The sequence below is a fragment of the Aristolochia californica genome, unplaced genomic scaffold (genome assembly GCF_029961685.1).
Source record: "Aristolochia californica isolate CCGP_79_NKW_82.1479 unplaced genomic scaffold, dmAriCali1.0.hap1 SCAF_10, whole genome shotgun sequence".
NCBI lineage: Eukaryota > Viridiplantae > Streptophyta > Magnoliopsida > Piperales > Aristolochiaceae > Aristolochia > Aristolochia californica.
This window is the reverse complement of record NW_027181771.1, coordinates 6,037,438-6,065,030: the sequence shown is the minus strand read 5'-3', so window position 1 is coordinate 6,065,030 and position 27,593 is coordinate 6,037,438. Positions and strand designations below refer to the sequence as shown.

Genomic DNA, 27,593 nt, shown 5'->3' with positions numbered 1-27,593 from the left:
TGGGATGAAGAGATAGGTTAAAATTTTGAATTTGACTCTTCATCTTCTCCATTCACACCGTAAATAATCCATCATCATATGTTAATTGATCGATCAATTGCTTAAGTTGATCGGTCAACCAATAAGCATCAATCGATCAATGACCTTAGCAGAGTGACTGAAATGTAATATTTTGATTTCTACTTCACACTTTTGGCACTAGAATTATGGGATGTCTTCTTTAAGTTCAAAATTTTCAGACTAAGTGAATCAAGGTGGGTAGCTCATGCCCAGTTCTCCTCAAAACTTAGGGAAAAGGCCAAATCCTAATGGCTTTGTAAAAATATAAGCTAATTGATTTTTGGTGGGGACTAACTAAATTTTAATAACCTTGGTTTGGACCAGGTCTTTCATGAAATGATGGCTAATTTCTATGCATTTTGATCGAGAGTGGAGAGCCGAGTTCTTACTTAGCTTTATGGTGCTTCTATTGTCGCTTCGATAGTGGATAGTGCAACCGAATGTTGTTTCTAGTAAAACCAAGAGACAAACATATTTCCAAGTAATTGGCAACTACCACTTGTATTCTTTATGTCAATTTTGAAACCAGAAAAATCTGCATCTGGGTAACCGACTAGATCAATGGCTGAAAAGTTTGAGTACCAAAGACCTAATTTGGGTGCCCCCAGTAGATAACGGAAAATTCTTTTTACTTCAACTAAGTGAGATTCTCTAGGATCGGATTGATATCTAGCACATAGGCTTACCAAGAACATTATATTCGATCTACTGGGTAAAAGGTAAAGTAGGTATCCTATCATGCTTCTATAGAGTTTTTGATCTATGGCCATACTGGTATTGTCCGAGTCAAGTTTAAAAAAAGAACTCATGAGTGTGATAATTGACTAAAGATTTTCGATGTTGAGTAACTTAAGCATCACTGTATGCAACAAGTTGAAGAGATGAGCCGGTAGGAAAGAATAACCCACAAGTAGGAGAACCTCGAAGATAGCGGATGATGCGTCGGAATGCAGCAAGATGAAGATGTCAAGGAGAAGACCTAAATTGACTGACCTAATGAACGACATAGGAGATATCCGGGCGAGTCATGGTCAAGTAGATGAGACTTCCAACCAAACGCTGATAGAGAATAAGATCATCAAGAAGGTCCCCTTCATCTTTCCTATATTTCCCATTCACCACCATAGGAGTAGCAACAAAAGAAGTGTCCGCCAAACCAGCCAAGGTAATAATATCTTGAATATACTTGTGCTGATTTAAGAAAATACTTTTGGCCCGATGATATACTTCAAGTCCTAAGAAGTACATGAGCTGGCCCATATCTTTCGTATGGAAGGTGGCATGCAGCAGCTGTTGGAGCTTAATAATCAAGCCAAAGTTAGTGCTAGTAAGGATAATATCATCTACATAGACCAAAAGGACTATGCCCGATGCCAACTTGTGAAAGAAGAGAGAAGAATCATACCGACTTTGTGTAAATTCGTGGATAGGAAGTGTACCGTGAAACTTCTCAAACCAAGCCCGAGGAGCTTGTTTAAGCCCATACAGAGGACGACATACCTTGCAGACATCCTGAGGAGAAGACGTAGTCATACCTGAGGGAAGCTTCATGTAAATATGTCTTCTTGTAGATTACCATGCAGAAATACATTCTTCACATCCACCTGATTTAGATGCTAGGACTGTAAAGCAGCAATAACTAAAATAGTGCAAACCATGGTCATCTTGGCAACTGGAGCAAATGTATCCTCATAATCAATCTCATATTCCTACGTGTTTCCCAAAGCTACGAGGTGAGCTTTATACCGATCCAAATAACCACCTGATCGAAGCTTTACAAAGAAAACCATTTACTCCCAAGAGGCTTAATAGTAGAGGGGCAAGTAACAACATCCCAAGTGTGATTCTCCTCAAGTGCTTGAAGTTTTGTTTGCATTGCCTTTTGCCGACACTCATGTGTCATTGCCTGTTTGTAGCAAGAGGGAATAAAAATAGATGATAAAGTAGCCACAAGAGAGACAGTGGAGGAGAAACCATACCTATTAGGGGGGCGAGAAGGACAAGTAGACCGGGGAAGAGTGGTGGAAGCAGGAGGAGGATCAGGAGCAGGCACCAGGTCAGAATCATGAGGGGGCACAGATTAAGTGGAACTGTGCTCATAAAATCTATTCAAAATGGATAAAGATGCAGATGGTAGTGCAACATGAGATGGAAAAAATTATTGATTTTCAAAGAAAATCACATTCCAAGAAACACGTATACGATGAACATGGGGATCATAGCAAACATAACCTTTTTGAGATAGAGCATAACTAAGAAAAGCACACTTAATGGATTGGGTTATAAGTTTGTGTCATTCATGAGCAGGTAGATGCACAAAACAAACACAACTGATTGTTCGAAGATCCGCATATGAAGGAGAATGACCAAATAACTTAAAAAATGGAGAAACATGATGCAACGTAGGAGAAGGCAAGCAATTGATTAAATGAACAGAAGAAGATGACCCTTCACACAAAAAATGAGGAGGAAGAGCATCAAGTAAAAGAGTTCGTACCACATCAAGAAGATGATGATTTGTCCTCTCAGTAACACCATTTTGTTGTTGTGTCAAAGGACACGAACGCTGAGAGATGATACCTTTGGTTAGAAGAAAATCTTGAAAGTCATTAGACATGTATTCGCCACCAGAATCAGAGCATAATACCTTGCTATTGGCAAAGAATTGAGTCTCAAGAAGCGCAAGAAAGCATTTAAATACGACAAAAACTTCAGACTTAGCCCATAGGAAGTAGACCCAAGTAAAACGACTAAAGTCAACAATAAAATTAACAAAGTACTTATAATTCACATGAGAAACAATAGGAGCAATTCCCCAAACATCACTATGAATAATATCAAAACAGTGTGAGGCATGAGATACATGATGAGGAAAAGGCAAAACTTTACTTTTGCCAAGTTTGTATGATGAACAATCAACTGAAAGATCAAGAGAAGAACATGTTGTGCTTGTTAATAAACAAAGGAAAGTAAAGGAGCACAAGGAATACTGGTAGAGAGAAAAACTTGAAGGGGAAAGAGTCATCCAACTTTAGGCCCCTTCACGATCATCTTCCCTAACGCTTGATCCTGCACAACACAATCAGATTGAGATACATAACATTACAATTATTATCAAGCAACTGACCATTAGAAATAAGATTTGTGGAGAGATCAGTGGACACAAAAAACATCAGCTAAGGTAAGAGAAAGATCACCAACAACACTGATAGGCAGAGAGCTGCCATTAGCAGTGTTAATTTTTTAGATTTCTATCATACTTTCTGACATTGGAAAGAGAAATAGCAGTATTGGTCCTATGTTTAGAAGCTCCAGAGTCAACATACCATGGCTGAGGAGAGAAATTATTCTTACCTGAGAGCCCAAAAGTAGAAAGGGCAGAAATGATCATTTGTTGTACCATTTCAGGAGTGAGTGTACTCGGATTTGTTGGGATTGTAGGAACAGTAGTCGGAGTAACCGGCACGGCAGGAGGCAATGTAGTAGAATTAGAAGCACTTGTGGAGGTATGATAAGCAGTACTCTTCTTCCTTGTCAGGTGAATAGGACAAGTGGGGAGGAGATGACCCATTTGTTTGCAATACTTACAGAACTTCTTAGAGCAATCCTGAGAAAAATGACTAAATTCTTTACAGTTAAAGCATTGGAAAGACTTCATGTCCCTACCCTGATTTCTCCCTTGTGTTGCATAGGCCACAGTAACAGGGGCATCAGTATTAGCCCGATGTTTCATGTCGGCCTAAGTGGCAATACGTTGTTCCTCCCGTAGAAGCTCACTCAAACAAATATCCAGAGACAGTACAGGATGACGATTCATCATATTGGAACATGCAATTTCAAACTCGGAACAAAGGTTCATTAAGAATTGATCTCTCTTGCTTGTCTCATGCATGGCTTGAACAACAGAGAGAGCAGGAACTGGAACATTCTCATAAACAATCTTGGCATAGTCAGCCCAAAGGTTTTGAAACCCAATATAGTATTCTTCAATGGAGAGGTTTCCCTGTGTGAATTTAACCATCTCATACTCCAATTGAAACCGCCGAGCCGTGTTGTTTTTGTTGTACATCTTGTGGAGGTAATTCCACATAATAGCTGAATTTCTATAGGGTCGTAAATTAAGAACAAAGTGTGGTTCAACAGAGCCAAGTATCTAGCTCATTACCCAAGCATCCATGGTTGTCCACTTTGACAAAGTTGCGGCCTTTCGAGGTGTCGGATCACTTCCATTTATATGACCTCATAACTCTTTTCCCATAACAAATAAATGGAATTGAAATGCCCATGTAGTGTAGTTCTTACCCGTGAAACGGATAGGTAAAAAATCTAACTTGTCAGATGACATGATGAAATACAGCAAGCCACGCAGAGACACAACAATCCGAGGGCAAACCTTGCTAAAATGCAAGCCTTGAGTCACCAAAAAATGTTGAAACCCACTTTCTGAAAATTGCTGAAAATTGCTGAAATTGGCTTAAATCCCCGTGAGTCACCAAACTTTCTTAAAGGAAACTGAAACCCCCTTTGCCAAAAATTGTTTTTTGAGAACAAATGCTGAAACCCCGTCGCTAAAAACGCCAACTTTGAGTCCAAACTCAGCGTCACCTAGCAGCTCAAGTACACCAAGAAAAATAATAACAGCACCATGAAAAAAATAAAATAATAGCTTTGATACCCGTCAATATTTTCTACCCCAAGAGTGGTTGTTGGAACAACCAAACTAAGTTGCTGAAGAGAGCAAGAACGACCAAGGATTTCCACCAAGAGGATTTGCCATGAGTAGCCATAATAAAGAGCTCCAAGATCTGAATCTACCTTGAGAAACCTAGTTGTTGGAGGAAGCAGCAACGACCAAGAAAATCTACCCAATCGGCTCCTGGAACAGCCACAACCGAGAGCTCCAAGCTCTAAGACTGACAACCACACCAACACACAAGAGAAACTGAAAAATAGGGAGCCCTCTTCCCTTCCTTTATCTTCTTTTTAAACAAAGGGTTAGGTTGAGTACAAGACAACCCATTGTCTTAATTACAATCCAACCCAACCCATTAATCCTTGCTTATTAATGGGTTAGGTTGGATTACAAGACCACCCATATAAATATCTAAACAACAAACATATGGTATAACAGTCATAGTTTCATGAGTTGCCCTTATAGTTGCATTCTTGTCTTGAGGGTCATCGATAACTTGTTCTGTGGGATGATCAGCCATGAACTTATAATTATTTGGCTCAATAGTGGCTCTTCTTGGTTATTCGTGTCAATTGGGTTATGTGAAGTTGGGTCCAAGGCCATCTCAAAAGGACTAACCAACTTAAGAAGCCTCTCTTCTAACTAATAAACTTAAGATCTTTGTATTCACTAATCCATGTGGGACTATTCCTTAACACTCCCCTCATGAGTAGATCCTCTTTTGTGCCTCTACATGTGGATAATTTGGGTGAAGATCCACATATGAGTACCTGATCTAGTACCATGTAAAGTTGGGTCCAAGGCCTATCCCAAAATGACTAGCCAACTTAGGATGCCTCTTCTCCAACTAGTAAACTCAACATCTTTGTACTCATTAATCCTTGTAGGACTACTCCTTTAACAAGTTCTCTTCCAGATTTTGGTCTTGAGGTTGAGATCTGGACAAGTTCTCTTCCTTTAACCCCTCTTCGCCATCGGAAATTGGAGTTGGATTTGGTGAATCAGATTCTTTAAACTCAACATGAACCGACTCCTCTACTCTCATAGATGTCTTGTTATAAACTCTATAGGTTTTGCTTTGAATAGAATAACCCAAGAAAATTCCTAAATCAGCTCTAGAGTAAAGTGTTCCTAATTTTTCCTTTGGTTCTTTCAATATGAATACGTTGCACCAAAGGTTCTGAAATAAATAATATTGGGAAGGGTGCCTGTATACAACCCATACAGAGTTTAGTTGAGAAGTGGCCTTATGCTTACTTGATTAATGATTACAACTTCAGCCCAAAACCTATGTGGGATGTTGTATGTATGAAGCATAGCTCTAGCCATTTCGATTAAGGTTCGGTTTCTTCTCTCAACAACACCATTTTGTTAATGAATTCAAGGAGATGAGAATGTATGGTCCATACCACGCTTTGTGTAATATTCCTCGAAATGTGAATTTTCAAATTCTCCTCCATGGTCACTCCTAATTTTGATAATGATATGGCCTTTCTCTTTTTGAACTTTTTCACATAATTTAACAAAGGGAAAAACATCATCCTTATGCGCTAGGAAATCTACCCATGTTAACCATGAATAGTCGTCTACCACCACTAGGGTGAAGCGCTTCCCATTTAGGTTTAAGATTAGGGAAGGTCCAACTAAGTTCATGTGGATTAGTTGAAGAGGATGAGAGGTTGAAACTACATTCTTATCCTTGAAAGAAGTTGTGTTGCTTTCCAAGTTGGCATGCATCATAATGTCTCTCTCAAACAAATTTTTTATCCGGTACTCCTCTCACTAGGTTCTTATTCACTAATTTGTTCAATGAATCTATTCCTATATGTCCTAATCTCTTATGTCATAGCCAAGATTCATCATTTTTTTCACCCTAACAGATGGCACTAGTTGAGGGCAAATTAACTTCGTTCACTACACAAAGATTCCTATTTCTATGTCCCTCTAGAACTAGTTTATTGTTTTTGTTCTTTACTAATCATTTGTCCTTTTCAAATGAAACTTTCTTTCCTTTATCACAAAATTGACTAATACTAATTAAATCACGCATCAACCCTTCAATGTAATATACATCGGATATGAAAGAGGTAGAGGTATTGATTGTACCAATTTCTTTTTGTACCTTTGTTATTGTCTCGAAAAGTTACATGACCATCATCTTTGGGATTGAGTTCAACGAACTTCTTCTTGTCACTGGTCATGTGCCTCGAGCAACTGCTATCTAAAATCCAAACATTTTTCGGTGCCTTGGGTCGGAGACATACCTACACCATAAGAGATTTAAACCTTAGAGATCCATTTAAGATTGGTTCCCTTTGGGATGACATTTGATGTGCTAGGTGATTTGGACTTACAAATTTATTTTCCCAAATTCTTTTGGGTTACAATAACCTTTTTAGTTGATTTGGGTACCCAAGTTTGTTTGATACTATTTTCATTCTTAACTTTTCAAATGTGGACATAGTGACCCAATTCGTCTCAATAATGGGAGAGAACTTATTTTCTTTGTGTTGTTCTTCCCAACTTTCCTTTTGGGTGTGGATTTGAGAGATAGAAGTTTGACTTGTTGTTCTAAATCCAATCTCTTCTACTCAAAAACTAATCTATCACATGATAACTTATCTATCAATCCACTTTGTCTTGAGGCATTAGCTATGTGGCTTTCATTTTCCTCCTTCAAGACAATTAGCTCTTCCTTGAGTTTTAAAATCTCGTGTACTTGAGCATTGCATTTTTCTTTATACTTATTTAGATTGTGAATCAATTTTTTCAAAAGTAATTCAAGTTCATGCTCATAGTATGAGTAACTTACCTCTTCGGAAGTTGTAGGCTCATTATCATTGTCTTCAAAAGCCATGAGTCCTACGTCATTGTCTTCTTCTTCTTCTTCTTCTTCTTTAGATCTTTGCTTGGGGATGGGGTTCTTTCTTTTAATTTAGGACATTTGTTCCTTCAATGTCATGGTTTATCACACTCAAAGCAAACATCAATTTTCTTTTGAAATTTGACATTTTGAGTTCTAAATTGGCCTTTTATGAAGTTTTTCTTCTACCTAAAGACTCTTTGAAGATGTCTAGTGATGAAACTTCTTCTAAGCTCTCTTCACTAGGACTACTTTCAACACATGTTTTTTGCCTTAAAAGCAATGTTTTTCTTCTTAGGTTGTTCATCCTCTATATTTTTAGGTTCGTTGATTTTCAATACTCCATGGATGTAACTCATGGAGAAAAAAAAAGAGACACCCATTGGGAGAAAATAGGAGGAAGAAAAATGGTTATGGACTTGTGTCCTAACCATCCCCCTGAAGCATAATTTCTAGATTGATAAAACTACAATATTAAAATTTTACTCCAGGAACTTAAACTAATTATATTAATGTCATTTTTATGAGACGACTCTGTATTTACCATCATGTCATCATTATGTGGACCTATGGGCCTTCTCCTTGATATGTGGGTCTTGAGTCCATCTTCCACCTCTCTTGGATGTGTGGGCCGTCCTTGGTCTTATGGGCTTGAGCCTATCTTCTAATACACTTGGATGTATAAGTCTTCTTTGATCATATGGGTTTGGCTCATCTTCCAACACTCCCCCTCAAGTTGGGGGTAAGAGAACATCATGAACGCCCATCTTGCTGTAATGGTGTATAGGATCTTCTCAAATAAAATAGCAGTTCACAATATCTTCCAACACTCCCCCTCAAGTTGGTGGTCTCTTTGTTCTTTTCCAAGAGACCCAACTAGCATAATATAAAATTGAGTAAAATCACTCCTAGCCGTAAGATATCGCTCCATACTCCAATCAAATGGTCATAGTAAAAAATGTTTTCCAATAAATTTCAAAAGCGAAAAAGTAGCCCTTCTATGGGGCACACAGTCTACCCACTTTCTCAGGGTAGCTCAAAAAACACCCCTTGGGTGAATAATAGATTTAACTCACGTTGGATGGATGTTGGGCACACTCTTATACTCTATAGGTAGTAGATCTATAGGCATTATTCAAAAGTGTAATAATAAACTTCTCCATCACGATGTACGAACACTGAGCATTGACTCTCAATAGTAGGAGTAAAACTGCCAAATAAGGGTGTAAAAGGTAGTCACTGGAAGATAATATTTTGGGGCCACCATGTACTATCTTCTTCATTAGAATAACTAACACTGACAATAGTCAATAACTAAAAAAGTGTCTTTAATAATAATATCTCAATTAGAGAAGTATAATAGTAGCAACTGAAATAGATTTGACCCAAATAAAACGATCAAATAATAAAAATCCTTTTAAAAGAATACATAAAATAATTCATTGCAAGTCCATCAAAAGTTTGTGTACCAAATAATATGTTGACCAAGGAATAAGCTCACAATACTTCACAATAATATTCCAATCAGAGACAAAGACCAAGTTGGGCCGAGTCATAATAGTAGCAACTGAAATAGATTTGACCCAAATAAAACGATCAAATAATAAAAATCCTTTTAAAAGAACACATAAAATAATTCATTGCAAGTCCATCAAAAGTTTGTGTACCAAATAATATGTTGACCAAGGAATAAGCTCACAATACTTCACAATAATATTCCAATCAGAGACAAAGACCAAGTTGGGCCGAGTCATAATAGTAGCAACTGAAATAGATTTGACCCAAATAAAACGATCAAATAATAAAAATCCTTTTAAAAGAACCCATAAAATAATTCATTGCAAGTCCATCAAAAGTTTATGTACCAAATAATATATTGACCAAGGAATAAGCTCACAATACTTCACAATAATATTCCAATCAGAGACAAAGACCAAGTTGGGCCGAGTCATGAATCAGAGAAGGAGGCAGTAAAGAACTCGAAACCCATACGCATTATATCAAAGGCAATAAGAAAGTGTCTATTCGGAGGCCCAAGAACGAAGTTGTAGTTGTTGTGGTCACTATCATGATATCGTAGAATCCGTAATTTGTGAGGGTCTCCGGTCTATCAAAGAAAAAAAGGACCACAAAAAGAATAACTTTTTATGTAAGCATGTGATGAATAAATAAAACAATACCCTTCAACCCTAACGTGACAAATTTGACTTGGACCCATGGCTTAGATTTTCAAGGCCGAACCATCGGTGGGGTCTACACCTACTTTTCTTGATCTCTCGCATGAATAGACGGTTCGATGAGAGGAAAGCGTGTATTTGTGAGGCCCAAGGCAGCGGGAAGGAAGTTGTAGTAGTAGTTGCTGTCACGATCATGAAATCGTAGAAGCCTTAATTTGTGTGAGAGGGTCTCCGGTCTATGAAGGCCCACATAAAAGACTAACAACTTTTTATGTAAGCGTGTGATGAATAAAATAAATTAATGCCCTTCAACCTCATAACGTGACAAGTATGAGGAGGGGTGGGCCCATGGCTTGGATTTTCAAGACCGTACCATCAGTGGGGCCTACACCTAGTTTCGTATGTGACACATAGTTGTTGTACCTATTAAAGGAAAAACCAACCCCTGATTCGTATCTTCTATATCAATAATATATCCAAAAACAATATCAGCTAATATTCTCTCTTAAGTGCAACGAGTTGAGTTGACTCAGTGGGTTATTATGAACAACGGATATGCAGAGGGTTCTGATTTGATAACCACTTTAGAGTACTTGTGGAGCCCCATCATAGGCTGACTTTTGGATTTTGGGGAAAAAAATGAGTGGCTCCACTCCACGCCTGTGATTGTTGGTTTCTGGCTCGGGGAACAAACCTGATTATCACATGAACACTCACACACTCCTTAAACGCAAGTCAAGATAAAATGATACCCGCAATTATGGAACCTTATGGAAAGCTCATAGGATCAAAATTTGACTAAATGGTTCCCTACACTCACTCATATACATTTTAAATAAAAATCACCATATATACAAATTAATATTTATACACAAAAATAATTTAATTACATAATTTAATATATAAATTACTTATTATAATAATATATTCAAAAACAGTAGTTGTGTTTTCATAACAAATTTCTTTGAGATTTATAAGTACTAAATGTTTAATATTGTTACCTATATAAAATTACTTAAATCGATTGTTGTGTATCCAAAAAAAAAATATTTGTTGCTCCATCTTTCTAGATCACAAAATAATTCTATACATTCTTAAACAAAAATGTACAAATTAAAACACTAAATTAAATAGTTAAATAAAGCTTAAGTAATCAAAAATATTATTAATTAAAAAAATTATTAGCTAAATAATTAAAATATTAGATGAATAAAACCAACATGACTTGCATGTGAGTCATGCTAGGTCGTCTTTGTTGGCCTAAGTGGCTTCTCAAGAGGGGGGTGAATTGAAAATTTCAAGTTTAAATTCAATTATTGATTCATGAGTTGCTCTTCTAGTTGTAATTTTTCTTTGAGGGTCACCAATGATTTATTCTGTGGGATGAACAACCATGAACCTATAGTTATTTGGCTGCATAGGTGGTTCTTCCTGATTATTCGGGTCAATTGGATTCTCTTCAAGATTATGGTCTTGAGGTTGAGATCTTGGGGATGAATCAAAGGGGTTTTCCTCTTCGTCATCGAAAATTGGATTTGGAGTTGGAGTTGGATTTGGCAAATCAGATTCATCAAACTCAACATGTACTGACACCAGACTCTCATAGATGTTTTGTTGTAAACTCTTTATATTTTGTCATGAATAGAACAACCCAAGAAAATTTCTATATCAGCCCTAGAGTCAAACTTCCCTAATTTTTCATTTGATTCTTTCAATATGAACATTTTGCATCCAAAGGTTCTAAAGTAAGAAATATTTGGAAGAGTGCTTGTATACAACTCATAAGGAGTTTGGTTAAGAAGTGACCTTATGCTGACTCGGTTAATGATATAGCATGTGTTATTTATAACTTTGGCCTAAAACCTATGTGGCATGTTGTATGCATGAAGCATGGCTCTAGCCATTTCAATTAAGGTTCAGCTTTTTCTCTCAACAACACCATTCTGTTGAGGAGTTCAAAGAGCTGAAAATGTATGGTCTACACCATGCTTTGTGCAATATTCCTTGAAGTGTCAATTTTAAAATTCTTCTCCATGATCACTCCTAATGTTTACAATGCTATAGCCTTGCTCCTTTTGAACTTTTTTGCATAGTTTTGTGTAGGCTATAAAAGCATTATCCTTATGAGCTAGTCTCTTATGCCATAACCAAGATTCATCGAGTTTTGCACCAAAGCATTTGACACTAGTTAAGGGCAAATTAACTATGTTCACTACATAAAGATTCATATTTCTATGTCCCTCTAACTAGTTCATCATTTTCGTTCTTTACTTAGCATTTGTCATTTTCAAATAAAACTTTATTTCCTTTATCACAAAACTGACTAATGCTAAGTAAATCATGCATCAACCCTTCTACGTCATACACAATGGATATGAAAGAGGTTGAGGTACCGATGTTACCAAATCCTTTTATGGTACCTTTGTTATTGTTTCCAAATGTTACATGACCTCCATATTTGGGAATGAGTTCAAGAAACTTCTTCTTATCACCGATCATGTGCCTCGAACAACCACTATCCAAAATCCAAACATTTTTTAGTGCCTTGGCTCAGAGACAAACCAACATCACCAAAGATTTAACCCTTAGAGATCCATTTTAAGTTGAATCCTTTTGGGATAACATTTGAAGTACTAGATGATTTGGGCTTCTAGATTTGTTTGCCCATGCTCTTTTGTGTTACCACAACAATTTCAATTGTTTTGACCCAAATTTGTTTGATGACATTTGCATTCTTAACTTTGCAAATGTAGGCATGGTGATCCACTTCATTGCAATAGTGGCATCAAATGTGAGGAGTGGGAGAGAACTTCTTGATCTACTTATTTTTGTTCTTCCCAACTTTTCTCATGGGTGTGGATTTGAGATATAGAATTTTGAATTATTGTTTTAAGTCTAAACTCTTCTTTTCAAATGCAAGTGTATCACATGATAGTTTATCTATCAATACATTTTGTCTTGAAGCATTTGCTATATGGCTTTCATTAGCCTCCTTCAAGACACCAAGCTCTTCCTTAAGCTTTGCAATCTCGTATAATTGAGCATTGTACTTTTCTTTATACTTATTTAGACTATGAGTTGCATTTTCTAATAACAACTCAAGTTTGATCTCATAGTCTAAGACACTTACCTCGTCAGTAGTGGTAGACTCATCATCTTTGATCGCCATGAGTCCAACATCGTTTTTTCCTTCATACGAGTGGCTAGACTCTTCTTCCATTACAACCCAAGCTGACATCAATTCCGTCTTGTTCTTGTTCTTGGGATCTTTGTTTGTGGATGAGGTTCTCCTCCAAGATTTTGGCATTTGTTCCTTCTATGTCCTAGTTTGCCACACTCAAAAAAAAAACATCAGATTTCTTGAATCATTTGTCATTTTGAGTTTCATGTTGGCATTTTCTAAAAAAACATCTTTTTCCTATAGATTCTTTGAAGGTGTCTAATGATGAAACTTATCTCATCGGAGCTTTCTTCACTAGAGATACTTTCAATGCTCATTTTGGCCTAAAGAGCAATGGTTTTTCTTTTGGGTTGCTTTTCCTCAACTTCTTGAAGTTCCATCTCATATATGAGAAGAATTCTTAGTACTTCTTCCAAGCTCATTGTTCTAAAGTTCGCATTCTCATAACTATGGATCTTCCTCAAGTCCCATGACTTTGGAAGTGCCTTGAGAAACTTACCATTTTTCCTATATAAGGAGATATCTTCTGCTAGGATATTCAACTCATTGATTATATGAATGAACCTAGAGTTCATCCTAGCTATTGATTTGCCCGTCTTCATTTTAAAGTCGTCATATTGATCTATCAATAGGCTAATCCTAGAGTCATTTATTCTATTGGTTCCTTCATGTGCTTAATTTTTATATTTTTCTCATTTTGGGGCACTAACACTAGAAACTGTTTTTCAGTGCACATGAGCTCGTCTACACAAACACCAAATTTGAAGTTGAAGTTGATGTAGATGATTCAAATGAATTTGAAGTTGAAGTTCATGTTGACATAGAGCCCTCTTGTGTGCCCTTCAATGTGATAAATAGCTCAAAACTATGCGAAGTCCGAGGATCCCAAAATCAAGTTCAATTTGCTAAACAACTGGAGTTTTAAAATATCGTCTCAATGAAACCAACCCCAATGAAGCAATTTATTCGAAAATTGACAGCCCGAGATGTCAGCTGAACTTAACTAATGAAATTAAAGTCAAAAGACACAATTTCAGCCACAAAATGAACAAGTATAAAGAAAGATACTAAATGTAGATCCAAATATTGTACTCAGCCCAATCAAGTGACAAATTTATATATCAAAGCTCTAAATTCATTCTTTAAATAATATAAAATAATTTGACAATTAACCAGTTCCATTCTAGCATAAATTTAGGTTAAGAAAAATCAAAGAAATTAAAGGAAGAGGCCCCATATACTTAGCTGTTGGAAAACTTGACAAATTGTGAAGTTCTAATCCCTAAATCGACCTCTGAAGATAATTTCAAAGTATAGGAATGTTTTGGTGAGGGTAGTGGTTACTATAGTAAGGATTAAGTGTAAGGATTAAGGGTAATCTCTTTCTCCTTCTCTTCTTTTGATGCCTTGGAGGATGATCTCAATCTCTCCATGGGTATCCTCAAAGTTTAGAATGGGTGTGTCCAAAAGGCTTATGGTCTACCCCCTCATCTCCCTTGCCACCTCCTCCTGCTTCATTATCTCTTGCTTCTTCATTTCTAACATTTACCCACCTCACATCGACTTTTGCTTCTTCTCACATTATACCCACCTCACATCGACTTCAAGCACAAAGAGTAGCTAAGTAGCTTCACACTCTGCAACCGGCTAGAGTTAACATTTCTACGTCATACACAATGGATATGAAAGAGGTTGAGGTACTGATTTTACCAATTCCTTTTATGGTACCTTTGTTATTGTTTCCAAATGTTACATGACCTCCATCTTTGCGAATGAGTTCAAGAAACTTCTTCTTATCACCGATCATGTGCCTCGAACAACCACTATCCAAAATCCAAACATTTTTTGGTGCCTTGGCTCAGAGACAAACCAACATCACCAAGATTTAACCCTTAGAGATCCATTTTAAGTTGAATCCTTTTGGGATAACATTTGAAGTACTAGATGATTTGGGCTTCTAGATTTGTTTGCCCATGCTCTTTTGGGTTAGCACAACAATTTCAATTGTTTTAACCCAAATTTGTTTGATGACATTTGCATTCTTAACTTTGCAAATGTATGCATGATGATCCACTTCATTGCAATAGTGGCATCAAATGTGAGGAGTGGGAGAGAACTTCTTGATCTACTTATTTTTGTTCTTCCCAACTTTTCTCATGGGTGTGGATTTGAGATATAAAATTTTGACTTATTGTTTTAAGTCTAAACTCTTTTTTTCAAATGCAAGTCTATCACATTATAGTTTATCTATCAATCCACTTTGTCTTGAAGAATTTGTTATATGGCTTTCATTAGCCTCCTTCAAGACACCAAGCTCTTCCTTAAGCTTTGCAATCTCGTGTAATTGAGCATTGTAATTTTCTTTATACTTATTTAGACTATGAATTGAATTTTCTAATAACAACTCAAGTTTGATCTCATAGTCTAAGACACTTACCTCATCAGTAGTGGTAGACTCATCATCTTTGATCGCCATGAGTCCAACATCGTTTTTTTCTTCATACGAGTGGCTAGACTCTTCTTCCATTGCATCCCAAGCTGACATCAATACCGTCTTGTTCTTGTTCTTGGGATCTTTGTTTGTGGATGAGGTTCTCCTCCAAGATTTTGGCATTTGTTCCTTCTATGTCCTAGTTTCCCACACTCAAAACAAACATCAGATTTCTTGAATCATTTGTCATTTTAAGTTTCGTGTTGGGATTTTCTAAAACATATTTTTTTTCCTATAGATTCTTTGAAGGTGTCTAATGATGAAACTTACCTCATCGGAGCTTTATTCACTAGAGATACTTTCAACGCTCATTTTGGCCTTAAGAGCAATGGTTTTTCTTTTGGGTTGCTCTTCCTCAACTTCTTGAAGTTCCATCTCATATATGAGAAGAATTCTTAGTAGTTCTTCCAAGTTCATTGTTCTAAAGTTCACATTCTCATAAATAGCGATCTTCCTCAAGTCCCATGACTTTGGAAGTGCCTTGAGAAACTTATCATTTTGCCTATATAAGGAGATATCTTCTCCTAGGATATTCAACTCATTGATTATATGAATAAACCTAGAGTTCATCCCAGCTATTGATTTGCCCATCTTCATTTTAAAGTCGTCATATTGATCTATCAATAGGCTAATCCTAGAGTCATTTATTCTAGTGGTTCCTTCATGTGTGACCTCTAGTTTTTCTTATATATCCTTGGCGGTCTTACATGTAGAAACACAATTGAACTCAATGGATCCTACGAGACATAACAAAAGATTAATTGCCTTAGAGTTTTGTTTTGAATTGCTCTTTACCTTCCTTAGTCATCTCATTGAACTCCTTAGTAACTGGAATGTCATTCCCAAGCTTTTGAGGCTCAAAAGATATATTCTTGGTTACATGCCATATGTCCCAATCCATGGATTAAAGGAAAATTTTGATTCTTACCTTCCAATATCCATAGTTAGTTCCATTGAACAAAGAAGGACAGTTGGTGGATTGTCCTTCGGGAAGGAGCAATTTATCTTGAGTTGCCATTTAATCATTTAAAAATCAAGTGGATTTTGATTTCACTGAAGAGTTTGGCCTGCTCTAATAACAATTGTTGGCCCAGGTGGCTTCTCAAGAAGGGGGTGAATTGACAATTTCAAGTTAAAAACCAAGTAGTGCTTGTAATACAAAATTGTGATAATGCAATTTTGAAGTAAAATGAGTGTGCACACACCATAAGAGACAAGAGAAGTTTTGTTATCGATGTTCCCGTATTGGTATTCACCACCCAAGAACCCTTGCTTGGGAAATTCCACTATTTTTAACAGCTCTAACTGCTGATTTTGGCTCTCTTTAAGCCATGTGTAGCTCAATACATGTTTTTTACAAACTCAATCTTCCCAATAGATTAGCTAGATTCTAGCTCTAGTTAGGTCTTTCTATCTAGATAAAATAGGTTCTAGATGAACCTTTATCAAATTAAAATAAAGAAAGGAAAAACTTACACCCAATACTTGAAAAGTATATTCTCCTTGAGATATCCAAGCATCCACTTCTTTTTAGCATAATGTGCAGCATATGGGAGCTTGAATAATGTGAAATGCAAGGATAGGTAGATGAAAGAGCAAGGATAGTGCAAGTGTGTAACTCTCTTTTACTCAAAAACATAGAGAAGAATTGTAAGTCTTTGAGAATGGAGGCTTAAGGATTTGCCAATAAATGCTTATTAACTTCTCTATGTGTGATTTGGTGGTGTATTTATAACTTTCCCAAGCCAAACTAGCCATTTTTTGCCCTTTTGAAAAAATCAGAACGTTGATTCATCGATTATTATAAAGTGATTGATCGTTCAATCGATCATAACAACTCTTGTTTTATTAGGACGTGACTTTTTTATCGATCAACAAGTTACTATTGGTCAAAAAAAGCTAAGTTGATCAATCATCACTAGGAGATGATCAATCAATCAAAATTTCCTCCACCTGTGCAATGCAAGTATGATCGATTATGCTTTATAGTCTTGGCATGTACACTTCTAGATGATCAATCAATAGCAGAGGTTGATCTATCATTCTAGTGTCAGTTCAACTAAATTGACTTTCAAAGCATGGGAATGGTTGAATCTTAGTGCTTTGGCATGTTTGAGAATATGTGTACGATGTTTCTTAACATGTGTATACCATTGTACTTTAAATAGAGTAAGGAAAACTCTCTTACATTTTTTTACTGAGTCTTGATATACATCAATGACACCAAAACTCTAGTCTTCACAATGTCTTCTTCTTCATAGGTGCTTCTTCAAGAGATGTTCTTCAATGTTGTTTGAGGTCTTGTGTAGACTTAATCGTTTTAAAGCTTTAGACCTTGAGATGCATTATTTCTTGAAGGTAAAATATCTAAAATACTTATTTTGTAAATTGTCAGATCCATTATGTTTTTTTTTATCATCAATATTAATAAATGAGACAACCTAAGAAAAAATAGACAAAAAACAAATGGAAAATGGAAGGAGGAGGTGTATTTGCATATGGAAGATAGGGGATTGAATGAGCGAAGTAGAAATAAAGAAATAAGTTCCAACGTAATTGGTTGAAGGACCAAATAAAGAACACAAGGTAGTGTTCCAATGTAATCTCAATTTCAAATTTGAGATTATCCAACTCATACATTACACAAATTATCTCTAACACCACTCAGATTATCTCTACTTCCCCCTTCTATTTCAATTAAAAAATATCAGATTAGGTAATCCATAAATAATTGCAATGCTCCATTTATTTTACAATAAGAAGTAAGATTAACAAGTGGTCCACCAAAAGGGGTTACTTTTATATTAAATATTAGATGTGCATCAAGGGGTTTACAAGTATTGATTCATTGTTTTTGAAAAGGTAGAAAAATGGAGTGTCCTAATAACAGAAGTTTCCCGACACTGAATTAGGCTACACAAGTCTAAACCTACAAGGGGAATTAGGCTATACAAGTCTAGACCTACAAGGGAATTTCAATAACCCAGTCACAACCACAAAGGCTTTCCATATAACATGAGTAGAGATTTTGGTCTTACTTACACAAGGTTTGACATTGTACAATGCAAAAATCACTTGTTTGCAATTTCAACACACTTAGGAGGGGTTAGTCAGCTTGAATCAAGAGATGAACTTTACCCGCATTACTTAGTTCATCCCCTGACACCATTAGTCGTGCACTAGCGCTCGGTTCATGTTGATGAACCAGATGAATTCGAAGATGACACCTAAGGTTTAATTTCCGGAATTAGGATTCCGTAGTTTTTTTGGAATCATCAGGATGAACTATCGGGACGAGTTGTCGCTAGAGGCCAAATTTTTTATTTTTCATTTCTGTCCCACTCTCTTCTCTCTCGATCACTTCTTCCTCTCGCTGTGAACACCCTCTAGGCCTCTCTCTCTCTCTCTCTCTCTCTCTCTCTCTCTCTCTCTCTCTCTAGCTCTTCCTCTCAGCCTCCCACTCTCTTCTCCCTCTCGGCCTCCCACTCCCTTCTTTGTGTCGCTGCTCTCTTTTCCCCTAAAAGACCTCTGATTTCCTTCGATTTCTCCTATTTCGATTTCGATTTTCTACATTTCGGCGTCGATTTCTTCGATTCCACTTCAATTTTCCTTGATTTTTCCATTGGACTTTGGTTTTCCCCAAATTTCAGAAAGTAAGCCTAAACCCAAATTTTCTTTCAATTAATTATAGTGTTTTATTTTATTTAATTTTAATTTCTATGTGCATAATTTGTAGTGATTGTTTAATTAGTGCATAATTTCAGGATTTAGGGTTAGGGTTTATGGTATTTAGGGTTCAATTTTGTCTTTATAGGGTATAATTTGGGGTTTAAGGTTAGGGTTTAGGGTTTTTTTTAATTTTTTTAGGGTTCTCTGTTAGGGTTTAGAGTTTGGGATGATAGGGTTTAGGGTTTAGGTTCTAGAATTAGGGTTTAGGGTTAATAGTAGTTAGGTTTAGGGTTTATGTTTTTTTAAAAAAAATTATGGTTCTCGGTTAGGGTTTAGAGTTTGGGGTGTTAGGGTTTAGATTTTTGGGTTTTGGGCTTTTAAGGTAAATCCTATGGGGCTCTACCAAGGGTGTTCAGTGAATTTGGACTTGATAAGTGTGTTTTTGCATTGTTTAGGGCATCTGCAATGGAATTAGTTTGATTAATATTGAAATGTTATAGAATGTTGTTGAATAATTTTGAAGTGTTATGGAATGATGTTGGCATGCGGTGAAGAGATTCGGGTGTTATAAATATCCATAATGTGTTATTTTTTTATTTTTATTTTTTGTGGTTTGTGTTTCCATGTGTCCCTAGTTACTATGACGGGTAAAGGTTGTCTGATAAAGTTTTTTTCATGAGGACCATCTCGGATTTAAATTATAAATGGCTGGAAGAAGACAACAAACTGCTCGATCATATGACATTTGGACATTCGAAGAAGACATCAAAATGCTCGATCTCTTGGTCGAACAGGTAAATATAGGGAACAAGTTGCCCAATGGGGTTTGGAAGCATGAGATATATATGGATTGTGTCAATAAGTTAAATGAAGATGCAATCAATAAAAAAATTATTGAGCAACTCAAGAATCGAACAAGATAATGGAAGAAAACTTACCAAACAATAACAAGTTGTCTCAACACTAGTGAGTTCAATTGGGATGCAACCACACAACAAGTTACTACATGTCATTTTGTATGTCAAGACTACTTAAAGGTCAGTAAATCATGATGTACTACAAAATATTTTGTATGTTTTACACATTACTAGAACTTTATTCCAAGACGTCTAAATGATGTTTTATTCTTATAAGAGCATAGAGATGCTGAGAAGTATAGACATGAAGTAGAGCTCAAGTTTCGCGGTCCTGTATGGTTGGATATGCCAAGTAAGAAGTCCATGTTTACGATGCTAACAGTGGAAGAGCGGCTCCAATGGTTTAAATTTTGTGCAACAGAAATATAATAATGAGTTTTAAGTACACTATCTTCTTTGGGATGATTGTTTTGTATCTTAATGATGATTTTTGAATTATGATATTGCAAGACTTGTCATTATGGTTAATATTTGTATTTTATATGATTGTTGTGTTATTATTTTGTGAATGAATATGGTGGATGACTATGGATGTGGTCAATTGGATGATTATGATTGTGTAGGGCTGTGATTGAAGGTAGGAATATGGATGAATATGGTTGTGTAGAGGTGTGATTGAAAATAGGTTATGATTGAAGATAGATGTGTGTTTGTGTTTATGACTTTTAGGAAGAAACGTGACTTTTAAGCGATTGAATTTGCAGATTTCGATGGAGGAGGAGATGAGGTCCAATTATTAGGTGCAACGGATGATGCAGATAGCGATGATAGCAATGGTCTTGTGGATGAGGTTAACCAATCAACAAGCATTCGGAGGCAACGTGTATTAGAACCCACAAGAGCCGCACAATATTGAGATGCCATAGCGACTCGCATGTGGAATGATAAATGATGGTTACATCTTATTGCTTTTGAACATGTGTAATTCATATTTATTATTCTTGTAACTTGATAATTTTAATATTAAACCCACAAACTCGTTGTTGAATAATCTATTTTAGGTTATTGATAAAGTAGTATATTTATTTACTTATTATATTCATTAATTTTTATTACTATATTAAACTAGATATTTAAGTGTGGTAATTAAAATATAGTTGCAATATGCATTTGATCAATTAATCATTTTTAATTTTGTGAAAATATATTATTTATTAATACTACGTAAAAAATCATCGTGTTATTAATAAAATAATATTTTTGTTTATTCATTATATTTATTTTTTAATTACTGCATTATAATAGTGATTTAAAAATGGTAATTAAAATATTTTTAAATCAAGCATTTGATCAATTATTTTAGTTTAATTAACCATTTTTATAATTAATAAAACCAATGGTTTTAAATTTAACAAAAAATATTATTTATTAATAATACGTAAAAATATATAGTATGTTAAAGTTAGCATTTGATCAACTTTTTTTGTTTAATCATTCCTTTTTATGTTAAAGTATATGTTATGTTATTAATAAATTAATAACTTAATTTATTATATTCGTTTATATTATTTTTAAATTTTTTTATAATTAATCATGTGCATAGTTAATTGGCTCACGTAATTATTGTATTAATGTACAATAAACTGCAATCATTAAATAATATAATATCAAATTTAATTAATTAGGATATTAACATATCTTTATTATACATTAAATTACTTATTAGTATAATAATCATGTTTGTTTTACCTAATTTGAGGTTTAAGTGTTATGTTTTAATTAAATATATTATTACAAGTTACTCATTCTCTTAATTTTTATAATTTTCTCATTTTAGGACACTAACACTAGAAACTGTTTTCCAGTGCACATGAACTCGTCTACACAAACACCAAATTTGAAAATTGAAGTTTATGTAGATGATTCAAATGAATTTGAAGTTGAAGTTCATGTTGACATAAAGCCCTCTTGTGTGCCCTTCAATGTGATAAATAGCTCAAAACTATGCGAAATCCGAGGATCCCAAAATCAAGTTCAATTTGCAAAACAACAGGAGTTTTAAAATATCGGCTCAATGAAAACAACCCCAATGAAGCAATTTATTCGAAAAATGACAACCCGAGGTGTCAGCTGAACTTAACTAATGAAATTAAAGTCAAAAGACACAATTTCAGCCTCAACATGAACAAGTATAAAGAAAGATACTAAATTGTTATTCCTTCTATTAAAGTTCATGCTTTAATATCTGAAAGCCCCCTTTTAAAACAATTAAAAACAAATCTTTCTACTTATTGATCCATGTGAGACTAATCTTTAGCATTATGCCTCCCTTTGTGGCTTCTATACATGGACGAGTACTTGTTCAGATACCCAATCCAAGTGCAAATGAGCCTATTTAGAAAGTCATATTCCCAACTAATCAACCAAATATCTTTTTACTTATTGATCTATAAGACATTCCCATGTGGGGCTTTTTTGCAGTTCCTACAAGTAGATAATTTGGGTGAAAAATCATTTTGGGATGGTTCAACTAAACTGTTGAACTGCTCACCAAGAATCCATATCAACTTCATGTGGAATTAAAGGAAGTGTTTGGGAAAAGAAATTGCAAAGGAAAAACATTTGACTTAAACATAATTTTCCAGCGTTAGTGCTAGACATGGGGGATGAAAAAACTTCTCTTACTATACAAATATAAAAATATCCCAGAGTTTTCTATCACTAGAGCATGTATGAAAGTATAAACAAATGACAAAAAGGCATAAAACATAAGAAAAATAATCGAATAAAAAAAAAGAAATCTTTCGATGAGTATATTGGTCAAAGAAAAAATAATTTTCTTATTATTTGACTTTCCTATAACAACACGAACAGTTCTTAACAAACAGATTGATGATCCATATTCAGACTGATGATCCTAAGAAGCAAAATTTTCTCTATTACCTTGTTCCAAAGTGTAGATTGGGAAGACACGTGATAAATATCTCAGACTTGAAGCATGAAACCACGGATTAATCGATAACAGAGATCGTCATCGTGGTCTCGTTGACACAAAAAATATCAAAATAAGAAGCCACTAGATTAAGAAGATGCATAGGCCTTACTGAGGAGTAAAAGACTACAGAATAAGTAGTCCAAGGAATAAAACTGGCAAAAACTGAAAGAGATAGAATATCCGCCCTACAACTAAAGTTTGTACTTAACCTTCTTGAAGAAACACTACAAATTTAAGCATAACATGATCCAAGACAGTCTTCAGTAATATCTTCAGTTTGAACAATGTCCGAGATTGATCTTACAAGTGTATGCAACTCAGAAGAATGGAGGAAGAATCACCCATCTGCGTGGATATTTTGGTCTTCCGTCTTTTCCATCAAATATCTGCTAAGTAGTAAATATTAGAAAATGGCCTTCTAATGCACATGATAGGGCACAAAGAAAGCAAACAGAAAGAGATGGCAATTTCAAACCATGATAATGGCCAAACACACTCGTGTTCCCACCCTGTTACACATGTTTTTTTACTTCAAAACTTTTTATAATGGTGTTCTGCAGTGAGTATTATAAATAAATAGGCAACTTGCTGGGTTTTCAAGTGTCTCTATAAGTGAATCAAAGGTGAAAAGAACTTTCTTTTACTATGAAAAGTACAAGGAGATATATTAAGAGTACCGAAAATGTTCAAAAGTCGTCTTCTTTAAAAAGAAAAGAAGAAAATATAATGCAAATGCAATTTCAGTTTTGTTAGAAATATATTCACGAGAAGTAGAAAAGGAATTTTATCATAAAAACAAGCTGCCTTGAAATATAGTCTATCTTCATAGAATTAAAAAAGAAAGATGCAAATTTGTTTCAGATATGCTCAATGAGAAGATAGTTTCATGAAACAAGAAAGAGCTGCAAACTGATGTATGTGCCATGCTAATACAATGTCTGCCACATCCATATGGGAGTATGTTAAAAGTTTATATGCATGCTTTCAAGCCAATGTTACCTTCTTCAAACGGCGGTGCTTTGCCATAGCCCAATTGCTCATAATTGCAGTTGCCACCACTAGGAAAGCATAACCAGCAACTGTTTGTGTTGCAATATTGAATCCTACCCACTGATAGATCTCTGTGGTGTAATTTGCACAAGTCACTATATTGAACAAAAACCCTTGTGGAATCTGGTATCCTCCATTTCCGTCAGGACTCCTAAGGTTCCGCAACAGAATGTGGCAAAAGAAGTTGGAAATTTGACAAACCAAACCAAAGACAAAACCAATCTTCATTTGAAGGTCATTAGTGGGAGAGTAGAGAGGGTGGTTAACATGATAAGCAATGTATGCACCAAAGGTCCAATAGTAGGCACAGTTTCTAAAGACGTTCGACAGAGGTGAAGTTGCATGACTGAACCTGTGAACGAAGAATGTTTCCATGATTCTTTTGAAGTAATGGAAGCACCAGTAATACATGGCATAAGTCTGGACAGGATGGATGACACGCTCTCCCTTGTAGCCAAAATATCGGTAGACAGGAAAGTAATAGAAGATGGGATAGATGATCAAAGGGCCCAGGTATTCGCAGAAGAAAAGTGTACGGTAAGACACTTGGGGACCCAAATCTTTGAATACTACTGTCAAACTGTCAGTGTTTCCCTCAGCATAATCCTGAAGGCTCTTCTTGGGACTAAGTACAACAGGTCTCCCCTGTGTCCCAGGTTTTAAGGGGAGAGTAAGGCGCTGACGAGAAGGAGAGTATTTTTTGGCTGAGAAAAAATACAAAATTAGTGTCTGTAATTGATGAGAGAAAGACAGATGCAAAGAAGAACATAATAAACATAAATAAACAAACAACTTCATGAATATGCAGCAAAGAAAGTCTAACCATACAGCAAAATACAAGATTGGTACACTTAGTTTGAAAATTTATTCACAACAAACAATGAAAATTATGAATGGAAAAAACATATGTGATTTTGGGTCTTGATAGCAGCGCAAAAATGTTGAATTATTGTTGAGATGACATGGCAAAACGTTCCAAGATTCAGAATACAAGAGCTTAAAAAAAGAGCTATCATATTCTAGTAAAAAATTCAAACAAACCACGGCTATTGAGAAAGTAGTCAAGTTGCACTGCTAATAGTTATTGAAAGAAAAGAACGTTTATTAGGTTAAGCAACATTAGTTAATTAAACAAGATAATTGATTAGCATTGATAGTAGAGAGTGTGGGTTCTTCTACTTAAATGACAATGCTAAAAGAAAAACCTTTACAAAAAGAGAAACAAGCAGGTCCAGAGGCTCTAGTAGACACATCTTAGGCATCCAGAAACATTGCTCTCAAAGCTTATCTGTTGCAAAACTGTCTCAATCTATTAACTTATTGCCACACAGAAAAAGGTTATAACACACCTAATTCTTAGAACCATTCAGATTTGATCATTATAGTTATCAGTGAAATTACAAGCAGACAATTAAGGGATTTCAAATGACCCGCGTGGGTAACTTGCACATAATATCAGAAGCACACACTAACCAAGGTATGGCATCACTATGTTTGGCAATAAAAATAGCAACTCCATCAGTACTAAATAGGGAGATTCAAAGAACTACCAGCAGGAACAATTGTGAAAAATCTGAAGAATTTTCTTTTTTCCTTGTTTAAAAAAGAGAAAAACTACAAAAAGGGCAGGAATTCTTTTACAATGAAGCTTTTAGTCGTTAAAGGACTATAAGACTTTCTGCAACTCTGCATGTATCCTTGGTTGAAAGGGCATCCATATTATAAAATTCTCTATAGAATAGAGACAGAGAAAGAATGGAAGACAGAAACAAGGCAAACCACCTTTTTATTGATCAAAATGGGGCATCCCTTTCTACCTCTCATCCCAAATAGAAGTGCAGATATGATAGATATGCAACTATCCAGCTCACACACTAACCAGAACACGTGACAGTAGAGAGCATTATCATTTTTAGTGAAGCATTGAAACTAACATTCTCGCAAAACAAAGCTCTCTTGCAGAACTCTTTAGAAAAGCAGAAAAAACTGGTGTAGAAGAGCAGGAAATGAGTGTAATTTCAGCTCAGTATTGGAAATCACCTCCATTGTAAAAGGAGCTGACAAAAAATGGAAGGATTGGTACAGATAGTACCAGTCAACTGTTTCTGGTCGCAATATGTTCTATTTGCAGCTTTTGCAAGCACAGAGGCTTTCAGTTAAAAAATTAACAGATCACGGTGAATCTGTCTTATTATCTAGGATACCAGCAACTACAGCATAAATTCAGCTTGACATCTATAAAACTAAGATACCAGATTTGGAAGGAGTGAAAGACAAGCTGCTTCATTAGCAGCTAAATCGTAGTCAATTACAACCAATTTGTAGTTCCCGTGCAAATAACTTTGCATATTCACCATCCAACTCAAACTCAAAGTAAAGAAATTAACGCAGTGACAAATCTTGTCCTTTCATTTTTGAATCCTAACAATCAACTTGTGTTAAGAAATTTATCAATAGAAACTGAAAACCTTGTGAACCACTTACTTCGACGATGAATTGCCTCTTGCAGATCACGCACCGTAGCCTGCAAAAAACCAGGGAATATGACTATGTAGAGTAAAACTGAAAGAAAAAGTAAAAAAAAAAAAAAATCCACCAATATTTAAAAGCCCAGATCCATTCTCACTATAGGAGATCCATCACAGTTCAAGAGTTAAAAAATTCGAAGAAAACAAAAATGTAATTATAAAGTAACTTATACCTCATTCTTAATTTCAATTCCACCTTTCACTATCTCTCTTCCGCTCCTCGAAACAAGATTCACCTTCATGTTCGATTCCCAGAAAGACCACCCTCCAAACAGAAATCGAACTCGCGAGCCACAAACGATATTTAGGGGAGTAGAACACGAAAATGAAAAAACAGAAAGGAGAAATTTGAAATGCTCAGAAGCCTTCCTTCCCGCAAAACCTTACAGACTTATATTGGAGAGGAGTTTAATGGGGGGTATGGGCAGCTCGGAGTAGGAATGTTGAATGCAGTTAAACGAGTAAAGGCGTCTGGTTGGGGGGTAGGAGAGCTACCATCAACGATGGGTCGTTAATAATTGCGATTTGGTTTTTCCGCTATTGTTTTCTTCGCCCCCAACTAGGAAATAGGAACTCCGGACAACTTAGAACAGGACAAGCACATGGATCTGGGATTTCGGCCCATACAGCTCATATATATTTATCTTATATTTTCTTATTTCAGCAAAAAAAAATTATAACATGAAATTGGAGAAGCACATGGACCTGGGAATCTATACGTTCATATTTTTGGCATACCCAATGAAGCAATCATTACCTCTTACCTCTTTCTCTATAAAAAAAATCAACTCCAACATTATGGCTTCTAAAAAGAAGCATGATGATCTCACGGCCACAATCTCATATTTGAGATATTCAAGTCCAAAGAACAAAGATCTGGTTGTCATCCATCTAAGCCGAAGGAGGCAATTGGACACACAATGCATCATGGAGTTGTAAAAGCAAAACAAAACGGCTTCTTCAAGCACCATAGTAACAATTCATTTAGGTTTGGTTACTCAAATAATAATGTTGAAACTTAGGATTCCA

The 27,593-nt window shown here is 35.6% G+C and overlaps 1 protein-coding gene across 1 annotated transcript; it reads right to left on the bottom strand.

Moving 5' to 3' along the window:
- Nucleotides 1–23,095: 23,095 nt before the first annotated feature.
- Nucleotides 23,096–27,098, bottom strand: LOC137940959 (very-long-chain enoyl-CoA reductase). Its single transcript, XM_068786092.1, has 4 exons — nucleotides 26,738–27,098; nucleotides 26,521–26,560; nucleotides 23,986–24,740; nucleotides 23,096–23,372 (listed from the first exon to the last, which is right to left on the bottom strand). The coding sequence occupies exons 1-4, from the start codon at nucleotides 26,804–26,806 to the stop codon at nucleotides 23,304–23,306; spliced, it is 933 nt and encodes a 310-aa protein (XP_068642193.1). The 5' UTR covers nucleotides 26,807–27,098; the 3' UTR covers nucleotides 23,096–23,303.
- Nucleotides 27,099–27,593: the final 495 nt, after the last annotated feature.